Source organism: Esox lucius, chromosome 11, assembly GCF_011004845.1.
Source record: "Esox lucius isolate fEsoLuc1 chromosome 11, fEsoLuc1.pri, whole genome shotgun sequence".
Taxonomy (NCBI): domain Eukaryota; kingdom Metazoa; phylum Chordata; class Actinopteri; order Esociformes; family Esocidae; genus Esox; species Esox lucius.
This window is the reverse complement of record NC_047579.1, coordinates 48,696,405-48,723,960: the sequence shown is the minus strand read 5'-3', so window position 1 is coordinate 48,723,960 and position 27,556 is coordinate 48,696,405. Positions and strand designations below refer to the sequence as shown.

At 40.6% G+C, this 27,556-nt stretch overlaps 1 protein-coding gene across 5 annotated transcripts; it reads left to right on the top strand.

Annotated features, from left to right (window-relative positions):
- The first annotated feature begins 13,346 nt into the window (after nucleotides 1–13,346).
- cdc42ep1b (CDC42 effector protein (Rho GTPase binding) 1b) lies at nucleotides 13,347–24,952 on the top strand. Of its 5 annotated transcripts, none has more exons than XM_010896727.3 (5): nucleotides 13,347–13,579; nucleotides 17,312–17,353; nucleotides 19,451–19,998; nucleotides 21,011–21,963; nucleotides 23,033–24,952. In XM_010896727.3, the coding sequence occupies exons 4-5, from the start codon at nucleotides 21,510–21,512 to the stop codon at nucleotides 23,659–23,661; spliced, it is 1,083 nt and encodes a 360-aa protein (XP_010895029.2). In that variant the 5' UTR covers nucleotides 13,347–13,579; nucleotides 17,312–17,353; nucleotides 19,451–19,998; nucleotides 21,011–21,509; the 3' UTR covers nucleotides 23,662–24,952. The 5 variants fall into 5 exon arrangements, with proteins under 5 accessions (XP_010895029.2, XP_010895026.2, XP_019906085.2 ...); XM_010896724.3 differs by having other exon boundaries at nucleotides 19,451–20,036; XM_020050526.2 differs by having other exon boundaries at nucleotides 19,451–20,317.
- Nucleotides 24,953–27,556: the final 2,604 nt, after the last annotated feature.

Sequence of the window (27,556 nt, the reverse complement as noted above, 5' to 3'; positions counted from 1 at the left end):
TGGAGATAAAATGTGTCACTAAGCAATTAAAAATTTAGTTTTAGGACCTGTGATTAAGGCATTAAAGGACAACTACAGTATTGTGGGTGCCGAATCTGTATTTTTCATTTAGATGACATGATAAAGACGACCGAAGACTCGGTTTTGGAAAACTTACCTCATCTTCATGAGCAAGTTTCTGAAGATATCAGGGAATACAAGATACATGAACAAATGCAAAAACACCCACATTTGTCCTTTTACAAGCTGCAAAGCTGTATCATGATGCAGGTGTGAAAATAATGTTGAAACAAGATTGTGTCATTCAAAAATGTATTGGCAGAGCTAAACCTAATTTGTTCTTGTGACTCATTTTATTTAATGCGTGTGAACGAGATTAATCTTTTCTCAATGCTGCGTGTGAATTGCTCATGTGTATGTAAGTAAGGGAGCATGCATCACTGTAAACATGAGAAGCTACTCTGGCGGTAGTTAGGTTATACTTTTTCTTTCAAATTTCAATATATTAAACCTTGCCAACATATTTCACTAATGAAAGGAGGAAATGAATATTGAACATTTGAACCTTGAAACAAGCTACCTAATTAGGATGAACAAGAAAGAGGGGAGAAAGATGAGCAGGATCATAGAAACATGCCACAGAAATCAAGATGAAAAGTTAGCTATATTCTTAAAATGATTAGCTGTTGGGTTTGTGCTTTCTTTGAGCTTTCTTCATTCTTTTCTTTACATTTTTACTGTTATTTGTTCCTCTTTTTATGTGTGTTGTTGCTCGCCCTGGTACTGCCTGCATGCTCAGAAGATTAATGGAAAATAATGCCACTCTTTGGAATTTAAAAAACAACATAAACACAAATGTCGAACCTCTTCCTTCACTTGTCAGAGAAATGAAATACTAGCACATCCACAGTAGGGTAATGGCATTGCAGTAGTTTCACTCTCCAGTCTGCTGACACTGAAATTATACCATTGACTCAGTGGTAAGGTACCATGATGGTCCTGTGTGTCTCCGTCGGTAGAGAATGGTGCTTGCATTACTGGGGTTGTGAGTTTGATTCCCATGAGGGACCATGCATTTGCACTCACTACAGTAAGTCACTCTGGATAAGATTGTCTGCTAAATTACTAAAATCAAAATGTCTCTCAGAATTTCCCTGGCGCTGCCCACTTTCCACAAAAACATCTGGGTTTCATAAGGCACTCCGACTACAGCCCTGCTCTCCACAGCTTTCCTAATGTACTTCAAATAGCACGCCTGGCAAGACAACCGTGTGCTGCCTTCTGGACCAACAATTAAATAAATATTCACTCTGTGACTGAAAGTATGGCCGATGAAAAGGTAGAAATAAACCATCTGCATTCAACAGATACAGTATGTTGGTATCCAACTAGTTTTGTTCTGTATGCTTAATTTGGTATTCTGCATACAGTAGAAGAAGAGGCTAGTTTCAGTAATAGTGTAAGAGATTTTGAACAGACCTGCAGAGGTCTGATGGCGTGCATAGACCCACATTATGAGACATTCCCTTGGTCCATGTTGCTCTTGGACTACACCTTATTCAGTAAATTCTAGGCATTGTTTAGTTTGGCCGGCCAGAGAGATGGCTGTTGCATCATAATTCAAGGCAGTTTTCATTCTGGCTATCACACAGATAATTCATCTCAACTGAGGGATATGGTCTGCGGAGTGGTGACTGATGTGCGTTCTGGTCTTGCCATTGGGATGTATGCTGTGGGAGAACACAGGGCTGGCTGAAGTATTTTGGGGGTCCTAGCCTAGGTATGGCTGAAGCCTTTTTTAGGGGGCACTAGCCTAGGTATGGCTGAAGCCTTTTTTGGGGGCACTAGCCTAGGTATGGCTGAAGCCTTTTTTGGGGGCACTAGCCTAGGTATGGCTGAAGCCTTTTTGGGGGCACTAGCCTAGGTATGGCTGAAGCCTTTTTGGGGGCACTAGCCTAGGTATGGCTGAATTTTCTTTTAGGTTTAGTTCACCATCTGCAGTTCTTCCAATACTGCCGTGAGCAGCAGAGGTGCTTCAGTTCTGAATTTCTACAAATGTTGCCATATAAATTGAATTAATAGAAAATAACTTCCCATGTAAGTCAATGATTTGTCAGTTGTAGTCAATATATATTATTTCCTATAACATTGTGGATTCATTTTAAAGAATCAGCATCTGGAGAAGTGCTTTGTGCCATCTCACAATGTATTACTGAACTAGTGAACTGCTTGATTTGTTTGCCTACATCTGTCTTGCCTATTTATTTGGCAAGACAGATGTACACTACTGTTCAAAAGTTTGGGGTCACTTAAAAATGTCCTTTCATCGAGCACTCCTCCTTCCTTTTTTCAAATGTCCATCTTTGTGATCTGAACACCTGAAACTTTGCCTGTCCATTACACTTTATTCCAATCTTCCTCTTTCCAGTGTCTGTGTTCTTTCACCCAAATCCTCCATCTTTTCTTTTTATTGTCCAGTCTGAGATATGTCTTTTTCATTGCAACACTGCCAGCAAGATGTTGAGACTGGTTGATTTTCAGTGTTGACGTTGAGACTGGTGTTTTGCGAGTACAATTTAATGAAGCTGCCAGTTGAGGACCTGTGAGGCGTCTGTTTCTCAAACTAGACACTCTAATGTATTTGTCCTCTTGTTCAGTTGTGCACTGGGGCCTCCCACTCCTTTTTCTATTCTGGTTAGAGACAGTTTGCACTGTTCTGTGAAGAGAGTAGTACAAAGTATTGTAGGAGATCTTCAGTTTTTTGGCAATTTATCGCATGGAATAGCCTTCATATCTCAGTACAAGAATAGACTGATGAGTTTCAGAAGAAAGTTCTTTGTTTCAGGCCATTTTGAGCCTGTAATCAAACCCACAATATTGCTGAGTCTCCAGACACGCAACTAGTTTAAAGAAGGCCGGTTGTATAGGTTCTTAGGTCAGCACAACAGTTTTCAGCGGTGCTAACTGTGAGGGTATGTCCCCGGCAGGTACGTATCAAGTGTGGGTCCAGCGAGAGTAAAGCAACAAAATGTACACCGGTCAGGAACAGGGATAGTTTTCCATCTCACAACCCTCAAGCACAGGGCACTGCTGGCAAGCTCTGACGAGCAAACACACCTGCAGCGGATTGAGGCTCGTCAGCCGTGCTTTAAAAGAGGTGAGGGGAGAACAGTTGACACTGGGGGTAATGTTTGTTGTTTCTTCTCCATTCTGACCCTATGCTAGAGTCGACCCGAGGAGACAAAATAAAGAGGAGGCCGCACCAAGACAAGAAGGAAAGAGGCTGATTGCTTCAGGGGTTGTTCTTTCTTTGAAGAAAGTTTTGTTTTGGGCCATCCCGGATGTGCCTGGTTAATTTGGGTAGAAGTTGTCGATTGTTTTTTTTCCCTTTTTCGCCACCCGTGTTTGGGTACGTGTGCTGCCTCCATTAAAACGCAACCCTACCGTGGAAAATCCACGGACAGCCCTGTGTCTCCTTTCCTCTCACTGCCACATAACATAATCGCAAAAGGGTTTTCTAAAGCTCAATGAACCTTTTAAACTTGGATTAGCAAACACAACGTGCCATTGGAACACCGAAATGATGGTTGCTGATAATGAGCATCTGTACGGCTATGTAGATATTCCATAGAAATTCCACCTACAACAGTCATTTACAACATTAACAATGTCTACACTGTATTTCTGATACATTTTTATTTATTTTAATGGACAAAACAATGCTTTTCTTTCGAAAAACAAGGACGTTTCTGAATGACCCGAAACCTTTGAACTGTAGTAAACATGGCTGTATGTTATTAAGTAGCCTAGGGCTGTGATTGTTATTTGGATCTCTTTTCATCTTTCATTTGATGTGTTAGTTTCTTTTAATATGTCTAGCCAGTCTAAATATACACTGAACAAAATTATAAACGTTTTAGCCCCCATTTATCATGAGCTGAACACAAAAGGCCTCAAGTTTAGCTCATGATAAATGGGGGCAAAAACAAAAGTGTTGCGTTTATAAATTTGTTCAGTGTACAATCTGCTACCATATGCTATTGGTCTGATATTTTCTTAATAGGCTTTCTTAGAATAACTGGTTGGTTCACATTATTTTTTTCCTTCCATTTCCAAGTTTTCCAAGTTTTTCCAAGTTTTGTCAGTATTCTTATCTCCTAACTACTTTTCAGTACTTGTATTTGCATGGGTAACTAGGCTAATGTCAATATTTAGTTTGCACTGTTCTGGCAAGATAATGCTTTACACAAAGTTTGGTATAGTGAATCACCTTATCTTGAACCCTAGTTATATAAATTATTTTGTAAATCTTGTAAAACCCCTCACCCATTACAATCCCCTTAGTCACCTTTTTCTTGGAGCCTGGCTTGTCTGAGTGTAAATAACTAACAAAATCCAGCCAGGCTTGCCTTGCCATGAATACTACAAGTTTAGAAAACTAACTAACTAAACAATTTTGATTCAAGTTTGTGTCTACTGGGAAATAAATGTATTGTCCAGTATTCAGGGAGTGTAACAATGGAGTGTATTTTTATGTACATTAAGAACTTAAGAAAAGTGTGAGAAAAAAAAAGCAACTCAACATCACACATTAACAACATCTTTACAACAAGACAAATTAAGAAGTCACTCCTAAATCAACTAACAAAAAAGGCATTTCTTACAATTAAGTAAGTTTTTTCTGTTGGCTCTTAAGCCATATACTGTACCCTACTGAAAAAAAGGGTTGAAGATTGTGAAAAGAGTTAAATGTTTCTTGGCACACTATAAAATCTGTGTGAAAGTAATTTCCTGAGGAGAATTTTTTCTGTCTGAAAGACTTCTACTCCTGTTTTACTGGCCCTCCTTCCCCTCTACATCCCTCTCTTTCCTCCTTCCAGACATACCCAAGGGCTCTCCTCCTCTCTGCTCTCTCTTCATCTGCTGCCTTCCACATTTCCATGTCCGTTCATCCTCTTTTTATGCATGTCTTTTGGCTCTTCTTGTTTCTCTCGTCTTTTATTCTCTCTGCCTCCGTCGAGTCCCTCATTCCACCATTTTGTGGTGGGTCCCCAGAAAAATATTTAACACTTGTTGACAGAATTCTAAGCTTTTCTTTTGGATGTGACTTTTGTGCTGAGCTCCAGCTGTCCTCTTCATCAGGCCAGCTTGTTGGCTGGCTGGCGTGAATCCTGCTCAGAACCCACTCAAGTTTGGGCTGAACCTCAACAGAGTTAACAACAGGATCATTCTGAGGCTATCAAAGCAAATCAGTTGAAAAGAAAAACCTATATTCAACGCTCAATAGCAACGACTTTGTGGGGGGAATCTATCATTTTAAGCAGTTGTGACTGCTCCCAGGCCAATGTGTGCATGTGTGTGCGTGTGTGTGAACGTACGTGTGTGAGTGTGTAACACAGTCAAATTCACCACATTCTCTGAACCAGAGTCTTCTGGTGTGAAACTGATCTGCTGTTCCCAGGCTGCCTCTGTCTTCTCCTCATGGTGTCAGATGACACATGATCACATAGTTAATTTGTTACCCCCCCTTCCCATTCACACACTTCATGGGATATGTTTCAATGGTGCTCAGCTCAACATTATAAATAATGACACAAAAATTAGTATTCAATAGTAATTACACGTTATATTATACTGGCACATGTAGAACTCATGGACAAGTCAAATTAAACTCACACATGTGCCGACATTCCATTCATCACTGCCCCTGAACACAAGATACTGGCCTTATAAGTTGGAGACAGAGAGAGAGACTAGTTTTTCAGCATATGTGTAATTGATCAGACATACAGAGTACAAATCCCTTCTAATAGGATAATGAACAAATAAGAATGAAAATAAATTTCTTTTCTACATATGCTTGCCAGGTAATATGGGAGTGGTAAACATTTTGTAGTTTAAGTATGTTTTCTGCAAATTTGTTCTTATAGTTAATCTTATTTTTCATGCATGTTTATTCATTTTATCACAAAGCAGAGAGAAAATTCTACATATCTGAATACTGCACGAAGATACATTATTTTAACAAATGTATTTAAAGAAATGCATTATATTCTACAGTTGTGCTCATAAGTTTGCATACCCTGGCACAAATTGTAAATTTTGGCATTGATTTTGAAAATATGATTAATCATGCAAAGAAACTGTAAGGATTTAAGGATAGTGATCATATGAAGCCATTTATTATCACAAAGTTGTTTGACTCCTTTTTAAATCATAATGATAACAGAAATCACCCAAATGGCCCTGATCAAAAGTTTACATACCCTTGAATGTTTGGCCTTGTTACAGACACACAAGGTTATACACACAGGTGAAATGGCAATTAAAGGTGAATTTCCCACACCTGTGGCTTTTTTAATTGCAAATAGTGTCTGTGTATAAATAGTCAATGAGTTTGTTAGTTCTCATATTGATGCACTGAGCAGGCTAGATACTGAGCTATGGGGAGCAGAAAAGAACTGTCAAAAGACCTGCGTAACAAGGTAATGGAACTTTATAAAGATGGAAAAGAATATAAAAATATATCCAAGCCTTGCAAATGCCAGTCAGTACTGTTCAATCACTTATTAAGAAGTGGAAAATTTGGGATTGTTGAGAATTGTTGAGAATTGTTCGGGATACAAAGAAAAACCCACAGATAACCTCAGGAGAAATACAGGAAGCTCTGGAAATAGTAGGTGTGGTTGTTTCAAGGAGCACAATACGATGATTCTTGAACAAAAAATGAGCTGCATGGACGCGTTGCCAGAAAGAAGCCTTTACTGCGCCAATGCCACAAAAAGGCCGCTTACAATAGGCCTGACAACACCTTGACACACCTCACAGCTTCTGGCACACAGTAATTTGGAGTGACGAGACCAAAATAAAACTTTATGATCACAACCATAAGCGCTATGTTTGGAGAGGTTTCAACAAGGCCTACAGTGAACAGAATACCATCCCCACTGTGATGCATGGTGGTGACTCACTGATGTTTTGGGGGTGTGTGAGCTCTAAAGGCACAGAGAATCTTGTGAAAATTGATGGCAAGATGAATGCAGAATGTTATAAGAAAATACTGGCAGACAATTTACATTCTTCTGCATGAAAGCTGCGCATGGGACGCTCAAAAATGCATTAACGCACAAAAATGCATTAACGGTGGCAATACCTATATTTATAAATATATGTTTTGTGCTCAACTCCAATGAAAGCACAGTCAAGGCTGAATATAACAGTGAGCCACTTACATTAAAAAATGTGTCAAAGTGAATATCAAAATCTAATGAAAATGTCCCTAGGAAAAGCTAACCCCTCTAGTGTCTGTTTAAAAGTGTGAATAATTATGGAATTTTCACCACAGCAATTTTTTTTGCTCTGGCAGTGTGGGGAATTGGTATTGTTACACTCCTTGAATATATAGTCATGGGCATACCATGATTCATACCATTACACTTTCTTCAAATATAATTCTTGAAAAAAGACATTGATATCGACCAAACTATTTGGTTTCCATAATTCTATATTTAACTGTTAATATGACATATTATAACTTTTGTTTCAGAAACAAATATATCACTTTAAATCAGAGAACGAACAGAAATGGCAATAACAAAATGACTTGATATTTGGTTGCACAGCTTTTGGCCAAAATATCTGCAATCGAATGCTTCCTATAGCCATGGATGAGCTTCTGAACATCTTTACTGTCAGTTTGGAACACTTCTCATTGGAACTGCTCCAGTTTTCCAAGATTTGAAAGTTTCCTCTGATGCTGATGTTTTCAGATTTCTCCACAGCTTTTCACTTCAATTTTCACATTCTTATTTACAGCAAAAACTTAGGTGCAATTAGGGTGGTGTGCCCCAGGAGAAGGAAAACATATATTTAACAGAATGTTTCTCTCCTCACAGTTTTTGGGATGTTTTTTTCCCCCATCCTTAGATCATCAATTCAGATTTTATTTTGCACTGAGGCTTCTGGGATTTGTGGTTGAACCTAAGGTTTTAGTTGCCCGTTTTGGAAGGCCTGGTAGCTGGAGAACAGCATATAATGAGGCTGATGGGAGGCTTCCATAGTTGACTGGAAAGTAAGAGATCAGTGGGAAATGAAGGGTAATTTATAGGAAACGCAGAGACCTGGAGTGAGTGATGGAGAGATGGAAGGAGTAGTAAGAAGAGGAGTGGGTGAATGAATGGACGTTTATGATGATGAGGTTTTACAGATATCTATGAGGACAGCTGCTGTAGAACATCAGTCTCCACACGGAGAAGGAAGAATGATTATGAAATTGAGACAGCATGGAAAGAAAGAGTGAATAAAGCTACGTAATGGAATGAAAGGGTTCACAGGGTAGCACAACGACGAAGTCCAAAATAAAGCTGTTATTAAAAAATAGATCCGAATTTGGCTGCATGTCTAAACACAGCCATTGAGGCATTCTATGTTCAAACGTATTTGATTTTCTACCGATAAATCCACTTTTTGTCAACTAGATGTTAAATGGGTCCTCACTAAGATAACTCTATATTAGATTAGATTAGATTCAACTTCACAATTATTGAACAGTACGAGTACAGTACAACGAAATGCAACCCTATGTCAAGAGAAACAGTAATCCATGTGGTTCCATTTTCTTCAGTAAACAGCCAAGTTAGTAATAGCTGTTAAAATGTTGTATCTATTAATGGTTTTTTGCTGTAAGGTTATTTGTATAAATGAGATAATGCACATGCCGTTTACATGAGATATAACTGTTTAATTTTCTATATTAGATTATACTCACATTTGAACCTTTGGATGCAATGAAAAAACGGAATGGAACTGGCTCAGAGGTGCAGAGTTGAACTTGAAAGATCTAAGCAGTACCAAGCTACTTTCAAAAAACTAACACCTAGGAACATAAAGACAGCATATTATACCATATTAGTGTGTATGAGTTATTTGAACATATCAATATTAAATAATAATCAAAGAATAACTAATGATATCCTGGCTTTTAGCATGTGATCCTAGAAACTTGTAAGAAAGGATAATCAAAAGAATAGTAAGAGATTGAGTGGGTACAAAAAACAGAAAGAGTGGTGCAAAATGGCAAATGTGTGTATGATGAAGAAATGCTATGTATGAGTAAATGTGTGAGGGAGAAAGAATAAAAGAGAGAGGGTTTAACCTTACGGACCATTTTCTGTCCGGGGTCCAGAACTTCAGCCCTGTAATATTTTCCTTGGTAGAGTGGAGTGGGCAACTTTGAGGGAGGAAATACCAAAAAAAAGCAGTTTAGAGGGAGGAAAATGACTGAGAGAGGGTTGTATAATGAAAATAAATAAGGTTTCCAAACTGTGCCTCCTTGTTCTAGTTTTAGAGTGTATTCAGTATCTGACATCCATCTCTTTTCTTCCAACCTCCTAACTTCAGCCCAGTAGTAAGGTGATTTACGTACAGGAATATACTTGACCTGGTGCCTGGTGACCCCCAGCTACTTCAGAACTGCCTGACTTCCTGTTTACAACCCGATTGTTTGAAAAACAGCCCAAGACAAGATTAGTCCAATCAATAACCACTTTGGAATTTGTAAAACTGTTTGGTGGCAAATTTGAGTTTTGTGGAAAAGACAGACATATTAGGAGTGGTAAAGAAAGGAAGTCGTCTTTCCTTTTCTAAACTTTGGCTAAAGAAGTAGTAGGCTACCCATCAGAGTCTGCATTCTCTCTGGGTTTATTTCTAGGTTCTAACCCTACTAGGGAGATAATTCTAGCCACTTGTTGTTGCTTGCTCTTTGTGGTTTTATTCTGGGTATATATATATAAGCACTTTGCGACAACTGCTGATGTGAAAAGGTTTTCATGAATTAATTTGATTGATTGATACAGGTCAACTACGTAACTCTAAAACACAAAATTGCTTATGGACACCCAAAAGGCTAGGGCCTGCGCTGTCTTCATCTAATAGGCTCTTATATTCACTTGTCCAAGCCCTTCCTGGCTGGGATAGTTTGCAGACATCAATAATGCTGGAAAAAAATAAAAACTACATAAAGAGTATTAACTGAACTTAAAGCCAACTTTGATTAACAATATTTTTTTCCATTAGCGATGAAGAATAAAATAAAATACTGACTAAATTATTATAAGTTTTGCTGCTGTAACAGTATAGCAATTACCAGGGGCGACAGGTCATTAGGGGCAGGTGGGGCACAGCCCCACCTGTTGTCAACAGAAAGAACTGCAACAGAATGATGGTATTTTTTTTTCTCGAAGATTACTTCCTATAATTTATTATCTATGAATATAGCGTCTTCCTAAATTGCTATATAATTTGTGTTCGGATTTGATTTCATGTTCATTGGTCCCTGCCTTGCTGTTTCAGACTGCGTTCTGCCGATTCAAGTTTTGAGTATTAGGCCATAGGCTAAGCGTGAATGTGGGGCTAGCCCCTCTCTCACAATGCATGTACATTGTACGTGTGAAAATATTAATAGGCATGCTCAGAATGTTAGTGTGATCAATGTAGATCACACAAATTTGATGCCAAGTGGGGCTGACAGCCGGTAGCCCCACTACAGCCTAATTTTGTATTTCAGACCTGATTGGCTGTATGTCTGTCTGGTGCCAACATTAGTCGGCAAGAAGAGCAAGGAGGGTAGATTGTCTTAATCTAGCTTGTTAGCTTCACAAACGCCAGATAACTTTGAGAAAATGAATAAAGTGGATTTCATACTTGAGCACCGGTTTGAAACACTTAATTTGGGGGACAAACTTGAAGTAAAGCGACTTGGTGCCCATCAGCCACGGGATATTGTCATCACTCAAACTGCTTGTAAAAGTAACCGCGGGTTTAACGTGGAGTGGTTTTTGAAGAAAAGGTGGCTAACGGTTAGCATACAAAAGAAGGCACTCTTCTGTCTTCCATGTCTGCTAGTGGAGATGGTACTTGGTCGAGGACTGGTTACAAAGATTTGAAACATCTTTCTGAGAGGATTACAAAACATCTGGACAATGCTGTGAAATTGGGCTTACTTGGAAGGGTAAATGTCGCAGCCCAAGTTGACAGTGCATACAGGCGCTCCATTGAGCAGCATAAAAAACTGGTGGAGGAAAACAGGTACGTCCTCAGTCGGATCATAACGTGTTAAACTTTGTGGACAATGTGAAACCGCACTGCCGGGCATGACGAGTTTGTGGACTCCCTGAATCCTGGAATATTCAGATGCTTTTTTCGAGACTGTATGAGAGCGATTCGAGACCTCAGAGGCACTATGACGCTCAGCCCATCTTCAAAAGGACATCTAGCACTGTACAAAACGAACTGTTAGACTGTATGTATGAAGTGTAGAGGGAGGAGATAGCCAAGCAAGAGGACGAGACATAATTTGTTGCCAAACAGGCAGATGAGACAACTGATATCTCCTGTAAATCACAAATGGTGGTTGTGTTGCGATACATGTTGCCTGACAATACAATGACAGAGAGGTTTTTTGAGTTTGTAGAAGACAAAGATAAAACTGGACTCGGACTCTCTAATAGCATCAAGGGTGTGCTGGAACCACTGAAGCTGGGAGAAAAGCTGATTGCTCAGACTTATGATGATGCAGCTTTAATGAGTGGAAACGTCCGAGGGGTACAGACGCTAAAGACATACCCACATGCCCAGTTTGTTCACTGCTATGCTCACCAGCTGAACCTGACCTTGCAGCAACTTTGTTTAGCAATGATGAGCATCCTGAAGGTGTTTTTTGCAGATTTAACTGCTTTTGCCATCTTTTTCTCTGGCGCTCCAAAACGTGTTGCAGCACTTGCTGAGGCAACACAGAGACGCATTCCAAGGCCATCCGCTGTACGATGGAACTTTAAAAGAACTGTCAATGCAGTTTGGGAAAACCGCGCTGCGCTGCTCCTGTCTATGGAGGACATACGCACACAACCAGGATGGGATGAGCCCACCATAAGTGAGGCATATGGCCTGTCAAAAAAACTCCGGGGCCGAGCCATTCTGCAGCTGCTGGATTTTTTCTTTCTTCCTTGTGCCAGAAGTTGATGTTTTATACAACACTCTGCAAAAACAGAGCATCGATGCATCTGGGATAAGCAGTGTGCTCACCCGTTTCAATAAGAGTGTCCAGAATATGCGGAAGCAAACTGATGAATGGGCTGCCACCATTGAAACAGACGAGCCAGGCCAACGAGTAACCAACACAGCGCCGGTGATGAAGGAGGCATGTGACACAGTTATCTCCCAGGTGGAGCAGAGGTTTTCACAAAGTTGCCACCTGATCGGTTCCAAGCTGGTTGACAGCTCACTCTTCCCACAATTTGTCCTGTCATTCCCTACATCTGAGCTTGACTGTGCGATGAAACTATGGCCTCTAGGAAACGAGGAAAAGTTTTAAGTCTGAGCTGACCACTCTGTACCGCCACACTGAGCTTCACACTGGTAGGACGGCCCTGTCCCTGTTAAGATACATCCATGAGAACAACCTAGTGGAGGCTTTTGCTGAGGTCGTCACTCTGCTGAAAATTATAATAACAACACCTGTGATGAGAGAAACTTTTCCACCTTGAAGAGGGTAAAAACCTTCACTCGCAGTACCATGGGACAGCCGCGATTCAACGCATTGGCCATGTTGTCCATCGAAAGACAGCTGATTCAGCAGCTACATTCCCAAAGTCATCGAAAATTTTGCCCAGAGGCAACCTTTCTCTTCAAGTGAGCCCTCAGCCTTGGTGAGTGAAAGCATATTTTATCATCCTGCCTTTGTGGTGCTGGACCGTGCATTGGTCATATTTTTGTGCTGGATCGATTTACGAGTGTCAGTGTGTCCATGCTTATCTATTAAGGTTGTTGTCATAGAATGGATCTGTATCCCCAAAAAGGTTTTCTACTTCGTTGTGGCCTTCAGTGGTGTTGAGCTCATTGCTGTTTGCGTATGGCCCTAGAGTACATTGGTTCTGAGCTTGGTTGTATTACTAATTTAGGTTTGTAAATGTGACTGTGGTAATTGTACATGTGTGTGAGGGAGAAGGAGAGCATTTACACAAGGTCTCTCTCTCCAGTGTGTGTACTACAACACCTGGTAGAAGCATGCAGTTCAGTCGTTAAAAGTGTTTTGTGGGGCCACGCTGTTTATTGATGTGTTAAATAAACACATCAATAGCAAGAGGGAGTTTTGTAGCTTTACTGGTATGTATCCTATATTTTGAAATGGTTTGTGCCCCACCAATTTTTTTTTACATTAAAAGACGCAATTACTGTAGAAAAATGTGTGACTATATCCAAGTCCCCTCCCACTATTTTCATTGTGAATGTGCAGAAAGTGTCATTCAAGTCCTCATTTGAAAACTGATTTGTCACGTTCTTAGAATGCCGCCCACCACTTCACCGGCGCTTTTGATAGCCTCCTTGTTCCAGCTAAACAATTTCTAAACAGCTGCGCATCAGTCGTCTGCACAGACAATTACATGGACTTTCCTGGAGAAATTTGACTGCATCGAAAAACATACATAAGAAAAGAAAACTGGAAAAAATCGTTTAATCCGTAGGCAACATTTTCACTTTTCCTTTTTTAACCACGGGACGATAGGCAATATTTGATTGTATGGTAAGTTTGCAATTTCACGATTATTACATGATTGTCAGGAGAAAAAAAATTATATAAATACACTTTAAATATCTTACTCAGAACTGCTGATAAAATTGGCGTTTTAGGACAACGAACAGTTATGCAAAACATTGAAACATTAGTTCAAAAGTAGCTGATGCTAATTTGTCTTGGTAACATCGGCTCCAGTGTTTGTATAACGTTAATTCGTTTTTCACGTTGAATAGTTATTTTCTAAAACGGGGTAGACGGACTTTCTGTTCTGTGACTGGAGCGCATTGGAAATGTGCGTGGTGGGGACAATGTGACTAGTGCAAGGTGACGCATGCGCCTGCATGTGCTCCTCTACTTCACTGGAAAGTCTAATACCATAATTATATGCATTGTAGCCTGTTTTAATGATTATCCTTTCAAGTTGATTACAGAAAGCATATTCGTTTTGGAAAATCTAGGAGCATCATATATAATGGATTAATTTTTACTCTGCGTGTGTCCAGAAGGTTTTTGTCTGGTCCTCACTAGGGAAAGTGGGATGTCAAATAGGGCTTAGTTTTACGGAATTTTTTTCAATTGGGCTTAGTGTTTGAATTGTGGTTACTTTTAGGTACAGCCATTGACGGTTTGGTTCAGGGTTGGGTGTTAAGGCAAGGTTAAGTGTAGGCATAAAAGTTAAGTTAAGGTTTGAGTTAAGGTTAGAGTAAGGCAAGGTTAAGCGTAAGCATACAAGTTAAGTTAATTCGTTTTAGGTTAGAGTAAGGGTTAGAGTTAGGTTTAGGGCTAGGGAATAGGGAACATGGATTTCTGGGTCTCAGGTCCCCAGCAGGATAGAAAGACAAACGTGTGTCAATGGGTGTGTGGGTGTGTGTGTGTGTGCATGTATATCAGCAACAAGGATAGTTCTGGAAATCCAATCTCTGTTGGGGAGTAGACCATCTAGTTGGGTTTGTGTGTTGAGGTTTTCCTTCTCCTTCCCTGTCATTGCTAATTACTTGTAGTGGATGGGAAACATTTATTGTACATTATTGATTAACTAAGATTAACTAAAATTACTATATGAAATAATTCAAATATAGATCTATATTGTATGCTAACAAAATTGAAAAATATAAAATAATGTGAATGGGACCAAGTCTAATGCAGAGTGTAGGGTTTTCAATTGCTTTGGGAGTCTTCAGTTGGTGTATGTCAATTACCAAAAGGGTTTCAAAGAAAAATGTACTTTCAGAACCCCAACCCACCTACCCCACTCCAAATATACATACACTACCAGTGAAAAGTTTGTGGACACCTCCATTCATCCAGTTTTTAGAGAAACTCACACAGTTTTATGTCTTAATGTACTCTGAAATTAAAGCATATAACAAATAAACAATTGGAGACAAAAAAAAAATTGAATCGTTTTGCTTAACAAAATTGTATTTAAATGTTTGACTCATCAGAGTAGCAATCTTTTGCAGACATGACAACTGAACACACTCGTGGCATTCTTTCTACAATGGAAATAAATATTGTTCGTAAAGTACCCCCCATCCCCGTTGCAGAAGTTCCCACAAATGTGTTGCACTTCTAGGTTGCCTTGCTTTCACCCTTATGCCCACTTCATCCCAAACCAGATCAATCGGGTCTACGTCTGGGGTCTGTGCTGGCCAGTCCATGATTTGAAGCCTACGTATATGTTTTGGGTCATTATCTTACTCTAGGATGAACCCCTGACCAAGGTGTACAGCATAACAGTACCGTGCACAGACCTTTTGAGGGGCATGTGCTGAATCTGAAAAAGTGGGCGGAGTTGTCGGCTCACACAGACAGACGATGTGTTGGAGTGAGTGAGATGCGTAAAAAAATGGATGATGCATGCCCATCGGAGTGATTGACGCGCGTCACTCCTCAACTGGAAAGGGCACTAGATAGCAAAGGGGCGTGTGCTCGGTACAGGTTGAGCCTTACCTGTGCACGTGCCTGCAACTTAGCGTATTGTGTGGTGCTGCAAATATCGGTTGTAGACGTTTTGGTTCAGGGTGCCGCTCACTCTGTACAAATTGCTGACTCTGGATCCGGCAAAAGAGCCCCAGACCATCACGCTTCCTCCACTATGTTTGTCAGTTGGTGGTACACGCTGAGGAACCATCCTTTTGCCTATTCGAGGGTGTACAAAAACCCTGCATGCTAAACCAATGATTTAAAATTTGAATTAATCTGTCCATACAACTTTCTCTCAGTTTTCAGCAGTCCAATGACGGTGCTTCATGGCCAAGGCCTCTTCTTCTAATTTTGCCCAATGAGCAATGGCTTTCTTGCTGCTACAGGACCTGTCAAGCCTGCAGCTCGAAGACGTCTCTTCACAGTTGAAACTGAAACTTGCTAACTTCCACCAATCTTAAGCTGTGGTGGAAGCTGTTGTCCTGTGAGCTGCCTACTGTATCACACTAGCTGTTGACTCTCAGAAACTTGTCTTCTGATTATGTTGTGGCTTTGGCTCTGCCAGACCTTTTCCCATCAGTTTCCTCCAGTTTCTACATGCCTTTTGATGGTGTAGAAAACTGTACTCACTGACACACTGGCTTTCTTAGCAATTTCCCTAAATGAAAGACCTACATTTTTTATAATGGTCTGTCCATTGTTAATTGCCTTTTTCTCACCATTATGATTGCAATATACTACTTCCAAATAATGCTGCAGAGGGTGTAATAATGCAGTCCTTTCCAACACTGCTCCCAACAGCAGGTTTGTAAGAAAAATTGTGGTGGTATAAAACTTCTAACCAGTAGTGTACTGTATATTATATCATAACATACATTTTTATCAATGATGCATACCCCTTCTCACACCGCTATACATTCTCACCATCCTCTAGTGAATGCTGTAGTTGTAGGGGGTACCAAATGCTGGGGAGGGATATGTATACCAATTTATAACTACATGAATCTGTGATGAATTAGGCAAGAGAAATGCTGTTAAATGCCAAAGGAACATATTTCTGTCTCATTCAGATGCTGAGCCAGGAGTTAAGGATTCTAAGAAATTGGACTTTGCTTGAGATGCAGTCTTATAACATGTCTGAAAGTAGCTTTCATTAGGAGGTAACATGTAGTTACACTAAGAATTAATGTAAAATTATATGAAAAAATATTTGGTAATGGAATAACATTTGAGGAAATTAAGGTTTGTTATCTTTTATTATTATTTTATAGTGGTATTATTATTCGTAATAGTGTTAAATAGCCTACCTACTCTCAGCTAGGGAGTTGGTCCCAGCAACTGTGCATCAATTCCTTGTTTTTACTTGATCTTTTGGGTTTTAGGTAAGTTTCAAGGTTAGAGTTCCACCTTCTATCCTCTGAGCAGGTGTACCACTTTTGCAGAAATCATTCATTTCAATTCAAAACTAAAACATAGAAACCTTGAAATCAATTGGCTACTGCGTGTGTCAAAACACAAATGTATTGGGATACAGCCAGCGTTACAGGCCAGTCAATATAGTGAGGCTTACCTCCTAGAAACTTGAGAATCAACTGAAGCAAGGAGCAGCAGCTGCTACTGGCCATCACAGAGGTTCACTTATTATTGTCAGTAGTAATAATAACTTATTGCAAAATCTAGATGTTTGTTATGTGGAGGTTTAGAGAACAAGCAATTTCTTACATACTTTGGTTCAACGTGCTGTTGAAATGGTAGAAGAATTCATCTCTACTTCACTGTTGTTTTGACAACTTTCCTCGTTTGGGTTTACAGGGTCATGAGGACATGGTAAATGAAGAGGGAGTTCTAGGGAAGGTATGTACGTCTTTTTTACATTGATTTGTCCAATGTTGAAATACTTGTTTCCCCAGAAATTAAATATTGCTTTGGCTAAGTAATTGAACTGCTACAACAGGCCATGTGAAAAAGGAATACTTATCTCTCGCTTGCTATCTCTCTCTCTCTCTCTCTCTCTCTCTCTCTCTCTCTCTCTCTAACACACACACACCGTAACAAGGGACCTGGCGACCTCCGTTAGCCGCACTGCAACACCAGACCAGCATATGTAAATGAAATTATTTCAAATTAATACATTAAGTTACCATGGTATTCTACATATCCTGCAACATAAAACGGGTAGTAAGCTCTGCACAGTGAATGAATACTATGGTGTGTAGTGTAGTAGCTCAGCATGGTATAAAGTTCCATTGAAAATAGCAAAGTTTAGTGTCCCAGAGTATTTGGAGACCTACAGTGAATTCCATAAGTATCTGGACAGTGACTTTTTTTTTGTGGGGTGGGGCTGTATATTTCAGCACTTTGGATATAAAATAGGCCCAACCTGCAGCCATCTTTAGTTTATGCTTGTTTCAGGGCATTTTTGCCTCCAGTCTTGTCTTCATCATCTGAAAGACATGCTCAATTTGATTTCGATTAGGTAATTGATTGAAGAAGAAAATAATGAAGCAGAGTTTAGAAGTAGCTGGTTGTATTTGAGCCAACACAGTTTGGTCTTAAAATTTCAGTAAGATCTTTACAATTCAGATTCATTTTGCCACTACCATCAGCAGTCACATCAGCAATGAAGACGTTTCCTGTGGCAGCCATACATGACCAAGCCAAACTAACTCCAACATTTTTCAAAGATGACATGATATGGTTTGGATCAGTTCTTTCTCTTCCTTCTTTTCTCTTTCCATCACTCTGGTGTAGGTTAGTCTTAACCTCATCTGTCTGGGATCAGAATCATTGATGGCTCTCATGTACATGCACAAATGATGCAAAGTAACTAACCTGCTTAATAAGAAACAGATGAAGCCAATTGTGCCATAAGATTGGGTGGGGTGTACACAATGTACTGTCATTTGTAAATCATCAATCTGCTATGGATAAAAAATTATAACAGTGATATTTTGCCCTTCAACTCCATAGTCAAGGTATCATTTGAAGTGCTGGAATACAGAGCCTAAAAAGGACAGTGTAGTTTGAGCGAATGTGAGCTCATAGAGGTGCTTAATGTTCACAGTGAGACTGTCAACTAGCCAGGGACAGCCATCCCTGACCGCAGACTGGTGTTGACACAACAGCCCACCAACAGGCCACCAACCAGCCGCTACTGGCCCCTCCTCCCTGCCACTTGCCCAACTCACAACTTATCATCCACTTAATTGAATTGCTAATGATTTAAGAGATCAGTACAGGCGCCGGGAAACAAACACCCTCCCCCCACAAAACTCTGCCTCAGACAGCCTCGCTCACTATCCTATTAAGCCCAAACTGTAGCCGCCAGGTGCCTCTTCTCTGACCCCCTCACCACCAACTGAGAAACCCTGGCGGTCACACTGACAAGTCATGGCTCTAATCCCCAGTGATGCCGTGGAGCAGTCAGCCAAAGCACGTAGAGCTTAGCTAGTTATCCACTTCCTCAGCAAGCAGCAAAAACATGGCAAGCTAGAGTAGGCCAATGACCAGGAAAACACAGTTGTTAGTAGTGTTAAAGCAGAGATACATTTCAGCAGTATAATTCAGAATTATGACATTTTGTAATCTGCCTGTCTGTTTAGGCTTTAAGCCCTGACAACTAAATAAGTACAATGTTGTATTGGCTTTGAATCTAAGCTTTATTAGATCTACTTATATTAAAAGGGATATAATGCATTTAGAAACTGGGATCACATTAAGGATCTCTGCTGTTTTGAGTTGATCTCTTACTGTGGAAAATGACTGACTTACAAAACAAAGAAAATAACTGACCCGTAGGCCATTGCAATTGACCTTAAAGCCAAAACTGAGTGAAAACAATAATTAGCTAATTATGTTAATGTACGTGTTTAGTAACCTGACCCGTGCCACCCAATTTCTGGGAGCCCTAATGTGTGTTTTCTCTAACTCTGACATTGTCTCTCTGTGCAGTCTTCTGCAGGGAGGCTTGACATAGTCTGAATGAGAACTCACAGAGGGACCATCCACCTGTATCTCCAAAAACAATATTGATGAGGCTGAGAACCCCAGATGAGAGGGAGGAATGGAGGGAGGGAAGGATTAGACGCTAATCCAGGACACAGCCAATCCCAGAGGAAGATATCTTCTTGCTGCACGCAGACAGAACCGTCACAGGGATTACAGCACTTTAGTTCATTGCCTTTTATAAAAAGCATTATTTCCTTTTCATGCCGTTTGTTCTTGTTGCTCCAAAATTACTGAAGTCCTGGGGCCTGTGGTAAATTGGATGAAAGAGGGAACAATGGGCCTTGTGAGAAGGGAGATAAGCTGACAGGACGTCCCTGGGACTGTATGCTGCCACACGTGGATGAAGCTGTTTAGTGGGGACAACCTGTATGATCGGACCCCCTGCTCTTTCTGCCTGCTCTCAAAAGGGATTAAAAGATGACCACCCCAGTGTACGTTCAAGATCAAACTTCTGAGAAAACACAAAATGGATTGAGTGGCTAAAGCGACAGGTTGGAGATACTTTTTTGGGATTACAGGGGTGAATAAGGTGAGGTTGCTTTCAAAGCACAGGATTACAAACCGGTTTCTAGAAATACTTATCTAAAGTGAAATGAGGCTAGACTGAGGAAAAATGCGGCAGCCTAGAAACCTATACCTGTAACTGGAAGGCCCAGAGTGGTCACTTGGGATTGTTATATTGTGTGTCGTTCAGTATTTGAGAGCAGTGTGCTCACGCGTGTAGGTGCATTGCCAGCCTGCTGCGCCACTCACCATCAAGCCAGAACTGATGTCACTCACCATCAAGCCAGAACTAATGTAACATTGTTGGTGAGCGTTGTTGTGTACTGTATTGTCTTGCTGTGGGAGCCTATCGTGGTGGTTAGAGGAAGCACTTGGTGGGAGTTAAATAAAAGTTTTTTTATAAACTCCAAAGTGTGTTGGGCAGGGCACACGTAATAACTGCTTCCAGATGTACAGTGAAGGACAGCCTAACTCATATGTATTTCACTGTGCCCCTGCCAGCAGGAATTTGAACCCGGTTTAGCAAAAACTTTAATATTTATACTTGTTTTACAAGGACCTTGTAAACCTCTGCCAGATAGAACAGTGTCTAGACGGGTGGGGTGTTCGTTAACCTTTTGTAAACAAGACCTTCGATGGCTAACGCAGAAAGGTAGCTAAGTGACTTTCCGGTCTTGACAGAAAACGGCAGTGTTTATTTGAAAGGAGGTAGATGAGAGGGAAGTGTTCATTTGAATGACATAATTACAGAAATTGTTTCATATGTCTAAGACTTATTTAGCTCTAGGTAAGTTCAAAAGTATGAGCTTGTCAACAGAGAGCGTGATTGTTATATTGTTTGTGTTCCCAGGCAGAAACAAAGGTTAAGAATAAGTCAGACACTTTCTATCCGCAAAGATGTAATCAAGTGAAATGATATGTCTCACGGATGAAATACAAGAATCTCTTGGTATTCTCTCACATTTTTTCATTTTTTTCCCCCTTTGTGTCCATATTTAGCAACTGGATATCTTTTCACAAACCCGACATCTGTAGAAAAAACTGTGGATCCCAAACTCTCAGACAACATGACCATGGTCAAACCAGAAACCTTCGGATGTGTAATTTTCCCGTCTTTTTATTCATCATGACTGAAAGCACCTGGGAAAGAGGACAGGATTTCTTTGAGGCTGGGGACATAGATTTCTTTGAACAGAAGCACAGAATTGGCCATAAGAAAGCTATGAGTGTTGACTGACTCAACAACCATCACTGAACTAAAAATCGGTAGGCGTTCAGTGAAAATCTGGCACTTCCCTGTGGAGAATGGATTCTACACACATTGTCAGCACATAGAACAACCAGGTGTCTGTCTCTTTCTATTTTAATATTTTAAGGAAACCAACAATTTTGTAATACTTATTCCACAGTGGAAATCTTGACCGATCGCTTGCTGGATTATTATTTTATTTTTTTGTAGAGATTTATTTCATTTAAAAATACATCAGTTTATGCTGCCATGAGTCTTGGTAAACTGCCTGCGATTAAAGGCCTAGTGTCTGGTTCTCAGAGTAGGAGGCGCTTTAAAAGTGACCTCTCAGTGGACATGATCAGCCCGCCACTCGGTGACTTTCGTCACACCATGCATGTGGGCCGGGGTGGGGACGTGTTTGGGGACACCTCCTTCCTGAGCAACCACGGGGGCAACGGGGAGCCAGTGAGCCCCGATTCACCCTCCGGCACCTCGAAGACCACCCGATTCTTCTCCCGTACCCTGATGCATGTACGCAGGACCCAGGTTCCCCGCTCCCGGGCCGGGTCCCGGGACCTTTCACCTCCACCGCCGCCGGTCTCGCCCATCATCAAAAACGCCATCTCACTGCCCCAGCTGAACGTGGACTTGACCAATGGCTACCAGAGAGAGCTGTTCTCCAGCACCGTGAGCTCCCCGGATAGTTCCCTCTGCAGCTACGGTGAGGAGACGTCTGAAGTGTCACACTTTGTGTCAGGCTTTTGCCCCTTTGCGTGCATGCATGGACACAGATGTATACAGACACACACGAACATATACACACACGCATACATACATACATAGAGACCCACACTCACACGAGCACATGTTGTCATCCTCTCGTCCCATTCCTCTGAACAGCCATCAAAACAAAATAGCTTTTTCTGAGCCATTTGGAATCACCCAGGCAACACCTGTGCACAATTACACTTCTGAACACAAACACACGCATCTGGGAAGAAAAGGACAACAAAAGGGCATTTCCTGAAAATATTTTGTGTTCTCGTAAACACATCATTCATAATCCCCCTTTTAAATCACTGCTGGCGCACAAAACCGAATGTGTTTGTGAGTTGCGTGTGTGCAGAAGTTATTAGCACGACATGTGGGACGTCTGGAATTTCCCCAGCCTGCAGTACAGTTACCAACTCAGATGGAATTCATCTAAATAAAGAGCACCAAAACAGAGCCAGGAATACCTGAGGAATATCAGTTAGCGATTACTGTACCAAGCTGAACTTTAAAACACGCATTACCTCATTCTTATGTATCTAGATTTCTATGCACAGCTCTCCTATCTGTCCTCTCCATTCTCATCATTTATTTTATGCTCCCCAGAAGTACCTTGCTGTTTCAATTATGTGCTCTGTATATCTCTTTCTGGGTCGGCTTTCTCTCACTTTTCTTTGAGAACCGTCTGAGAACTGTCCACTAGACATGTAACCCCCACCCCGCCCCGTCCAGGGAGCATTCAGAGCCAGTGAAGTCATGGCACCGTGGAATGTGTGTGGCTTGGGCTGGTGCCCTGCAACAACTAAACACTAATAGTTTGTTACTGTCACCCTCTGGTCAATGAGACAAACTGCAATGCTCCCTGACTATTTTTGAAGGGTTGTTTTCTCTTAAACGTCAGCTGATCTTGAGCTAATGGAGGTAATTGAATAATATATGTAACAGACAACAACTTTTCTAAGGCGTTAATATTTCTCGCCGTTTTTAGAAATATTAACAGGTCTATTTGCCGTCTGCAGGTCTGCGTTCTGGTTTCGTCACCCTGCCTCGCAACTCACGCCTCGACAGACAGCTGCAGGACGGAGCTGGACCGTTCCCTCAGGATGTCCGACGTAACTCCCTCGCAGACAACGACGACTTCACGCTGGCACGTTCTGACTCCTTCACCTCTTTTACGGTGGATCTTGGCCCCTCCCTCATGAGTGAGGTGCTAGGCATGATTGACAGCCCCAGTCGTCTCACCAATCATAACTGGGAGTTGGAGGAAGAGGAGGAGGAAGAGGAGGAGCAGAACTCTGTGTTTGAGATGGCTGTACAAAGCCCCGTGTTAAGCTCATCAAATCCTTCCATGTCAAGCACGCCACTTAAAGTGAATGTGAACAAAATGGGGCACTCTTGCAGCCTGGAGTCAGCCGATGAGAGGTCTCTTAAGACACCAGACGCATACATGGGGTCCCCAAAACGTGAAGAACCAGCGATGGACGCTGAAAGGTTCCAGAGGGCAGCTGACGTGCTGGCACGCCACTATGGAGGCGGTTCTTTCTCCAGGAGTAATCACAGTGATTCAGCCTCCTCCACCTCCTCACCCCATAGCCAGTCAAAAGCCCCTTATGCCTTCCCTGAGGAGGAGGAGGAGATCAAAGTTTGAAACGTGAAGAAGCTTTCAATATTAAGACCTTTAAATCTGAATACTGAAAGAGTTTAGTAGATCCAGCCATATTACATTTCCACAGGAATTTCTCCAATAGGGTTTCTCAGTCACAAGCTGAGAGCAACATCAGAAAAACCAGTAGAAAAATAAAAAAACGTGCTTTACCAACTTACGAAAAACATGACGGGTTTAAAGAAAAGTCTTCGTAAAAAATAAACCCTATAATAAGCAGACTCTATGAAGGTGCTGATACATTCTGGGATGGAAAAATCTGTTGACATGACACAAATCTGTGTTTCAATGGTACAACAGTCACACTAGATGGTAAGCTACAACCACAAGGAAGGACACAGTGAATTTGAGTCCAAGGTGTTTGTCAAAACCACAGTGGTCATTCTCAGAGTTGCTGAGTGGATGTAAGGACATGTTTTGTTTTGAGAAGACAGAATATCCAGATAAATGGTACACTAATAAAGCAGGGAAATAAAGCATAAGTGGATAAAACTTAAGTCTGCAAAATAATGTAAACACTATGTGAATACTTAAGGGACAAATAAGTGTTGTGTCTGTTTGTCTATTCAACTAAACAATATTGACATCTTCAGTGAAAACCTAATCTTAGTTTGTTTTTTTATTCAGTGATCAAAGTTTTAGAATCAGTTAATGTTAAAAAGCAGCTTTTCTTAAAAAGAATGTATAGGAGTTGACCATGGATTGGTCAGCTCTTCCTTCTGAGCATTTAAACACATGTTTATTCAAAGCTACTCACTGTCATGCATGCATGTATTTTATATGGGTAGCCTCAACAGGAATCAAACCCGCAACCTTTTGGCATTGCAAACATGCACTACCAAATGTGCCCTAGTGGGCTCAATTGTCTCTTAGAATAAGAGTTTTTAATCCAAATGTTCCTTTGGTCACAAAAACATGAGCAGTTAAGATTATTTTGGTATAAATTAACAGAATATTAACTTTTTTCACTGCAGTTATTAGAGCAGACAATTTTTGTTTGTTACAAATTAGATGTATATCGTACACATTTTTGCAGGTTGTAACATATCTGTAACATATCAGATAAACTTGTAGAAACCGTTCTAGTGTTCAGGATGCAGTACAGTAAGATAGAAGTTGTTTTGCGAGCCAATGCTAACTAGAAAAACGCGCTAGCTCTGCAGTCTTTGTGCTATGCATTGGCTTGCAAAATGAACTTTTTCAGAACTGTTCTTTCTGCCATTAAATTACTGTCATTGGGTGACAGTAATGTTTGAAATAAAAGGTTTGAAATAAATTAAAGATGCATTGTGCGATTTTTGACTGGATTGAGTCAAAACTGATCCCCAAATACTGTGCAATGTGTCACGTATGTGCAGATATGTGCCCCATATCATCATCACACCCCTTTGAACTTGGGATTTCAGTGCTACCTGAGGTATGTTAGTGATAACATATTATACTCATCTGAACAACATATTACACATTCAGACCAATGGGAGGTTCAAAGAAAGTCCACAAATGCATCTTTTCTCACAAATATCTGGAATAATATGTGAGTGCACTGCATGCTAAGGTTGAAATTAAGGGTTTACCCTGTGAAATTATCCATCCTAATTTAGGACACAAGGCTTTATTATCCTTTAATCCTATCATTTTCCCGTGGGTATTGTAAAGTAATTCAAGTCTATTTGTTCTTGTGTATGTTCATACATCAGTACACATTTCCTTCTGCAGAATTGTCTTTTGACTTACCTCTAGAACACATCACGTTCTATGCATATTGTTCTCTGTACGCTTGTCTATGAGTAGCCTGGTTGCGACTCACCTTTCTGCTGTTGAAGTGTCCCATGGCCTATGCTGTCCTAGCTTATTCATGGTGTAGGCACAATTTGATAGTGAGTACATGAATAACACTAGTCCACTGCTAATACGGCTTACTGGGACATCATTTCAGGGGATTCCCTAAGTTAAAGAACATACATGTTTGTTAGACGTTTTAGCAAAGTTATGTTTCAAATGGGCTGGTTTTAATTCTGTCTGTTAAATCTCAGATGCAGGGATATGGGCTAATTACATCGATGAACTCAGCAGCATATATGTAACGGAGGTTAAGGGGATGACCAGCCTACTCCGTATCGAGCGTGTAGAGCATAAAAAGATGCACAGAACGTGATCCACACATCCACAGAAGCTTCTGAATCTGTATTGAAAGATATTAATATTATCCAAACGTCAAACAAAATACTCATCTGAAGCAACTCATTTTTTTATAACAAGGAAACAAATGCTTTGTCATGCATTAATAGAATGGTTTAATATTAGCTATGTCTTTCAGTTGTATGGGACTACAGGCACTGCAAGTATAATAACAGATAACATGTACTGACTTGTATATGAAGTCACATTAAATACAGTATGCAGTGTTGTATATTATTGTATAATATGATTTATTTACCAGTTATTAGCCATTTTAACAATAAATACTGGTATAATAAAAAATATATGTTTTTCAGATCTCTACGTCTTTTAAATTTGAAGTTTAAATCATTTACTTTGTCTAAAAATCCCTGTCTGTTTATTTCCTTGACCCACATTTGGACTTTGAAATAATCAGTCTGATCTTGTGGGCGTATTGTGCATGGCTTTGCGTATCTGCCCTCCATCCAGACCCCTCCATGACTTTTTTTCAATAACTCTCCTCTGGCAAGCTGGTGAATACAGGTCATTTGGGAATAACAAATCATGTCACCAGTACTATCAGAATTGCCAGTTGGTGCTTTCAATCATTTTAACTCTGGGGTGCAAAGCCATGCACAAACAAGACTTCTTTGTTGTAAATGTATTCATTCTGAAAATGTTCTATCATTTTTGGGACTGTGGGTCAGAAGGAAAATAAATCTATTCCCTTTTTGAGATGTAACTGTAAGGCAATTTGATCTGAAGACTTTGGCAAGGGTTTATACAACAGCCACTCTGTCCTACAATCATGGCAACAGTTGCACTATACCATAAGGAGAAGACAATCAATGACTGACTGTGGTCAATCCAGATACATACAGTGGGGAGAACAAGTATTTGATACACTGCCGATTTTGCAGGTTTTTCCACTTACAGAAGCATGTAGAAGTCTGTAATTCTTATCATAGGTACAGTTCAACTGTGAGTGATGGAATCTAAAACAAAAATCCAGAAAATCACATTGTATGATTTTTAAGTAATTAATTTGCATTTTATTGCATGACATAACTATTTGATACATCAGAAAATAAGTACTTAATATTTGGTACAGAAACATTTGTTTGCAATTACAGAGATCATACATTTCCTGTAGTTCTTGACCAGGTTTGCACACACTGCAGCAGGGATTTTGGCCCACTCCTCCATACAGACCTCCAGATCTTTCAGGTTTCGGGCTGTCACTGGGCAATACGGACTCACTGCTCCCTCCAAAGATTTTCTATTGGGTTCAGGTCTGGAGACCACTCCAGGACCTTGAGATGCTTCTTACGGAGCCACTCCTTAGTTGCCCTGGCTGTGTTTCGGGTCGTTGTCATGCTGAAAGACCCAGCCACGACCCATCTGCAATGCTCTTACTGAGGGAAGGAGGTTGTTGGTCAAGATCTCGCGATACATGGCCCCATCCATCCTCCCTTCAATACGGTGCAGTTGTCCTGTCCCCTTTGCAGAAAAGCATCCCCAAAGAATGATGTTTCCACCTCCATGCTTCACGGTTGGGATGGTGTTCTTGGGGTTGTACTCATCCTTCTTCTTCCTCCAAACACGGCGAGTGGAGTTTTGACCAAAAATCTCTATTTTTGTCTCATCAGACAACATGACCTTCTCCCATTCCTCCTCTGGATCATCCAGATGGTCATTGGCAAACCTCAGATGTGCCTGG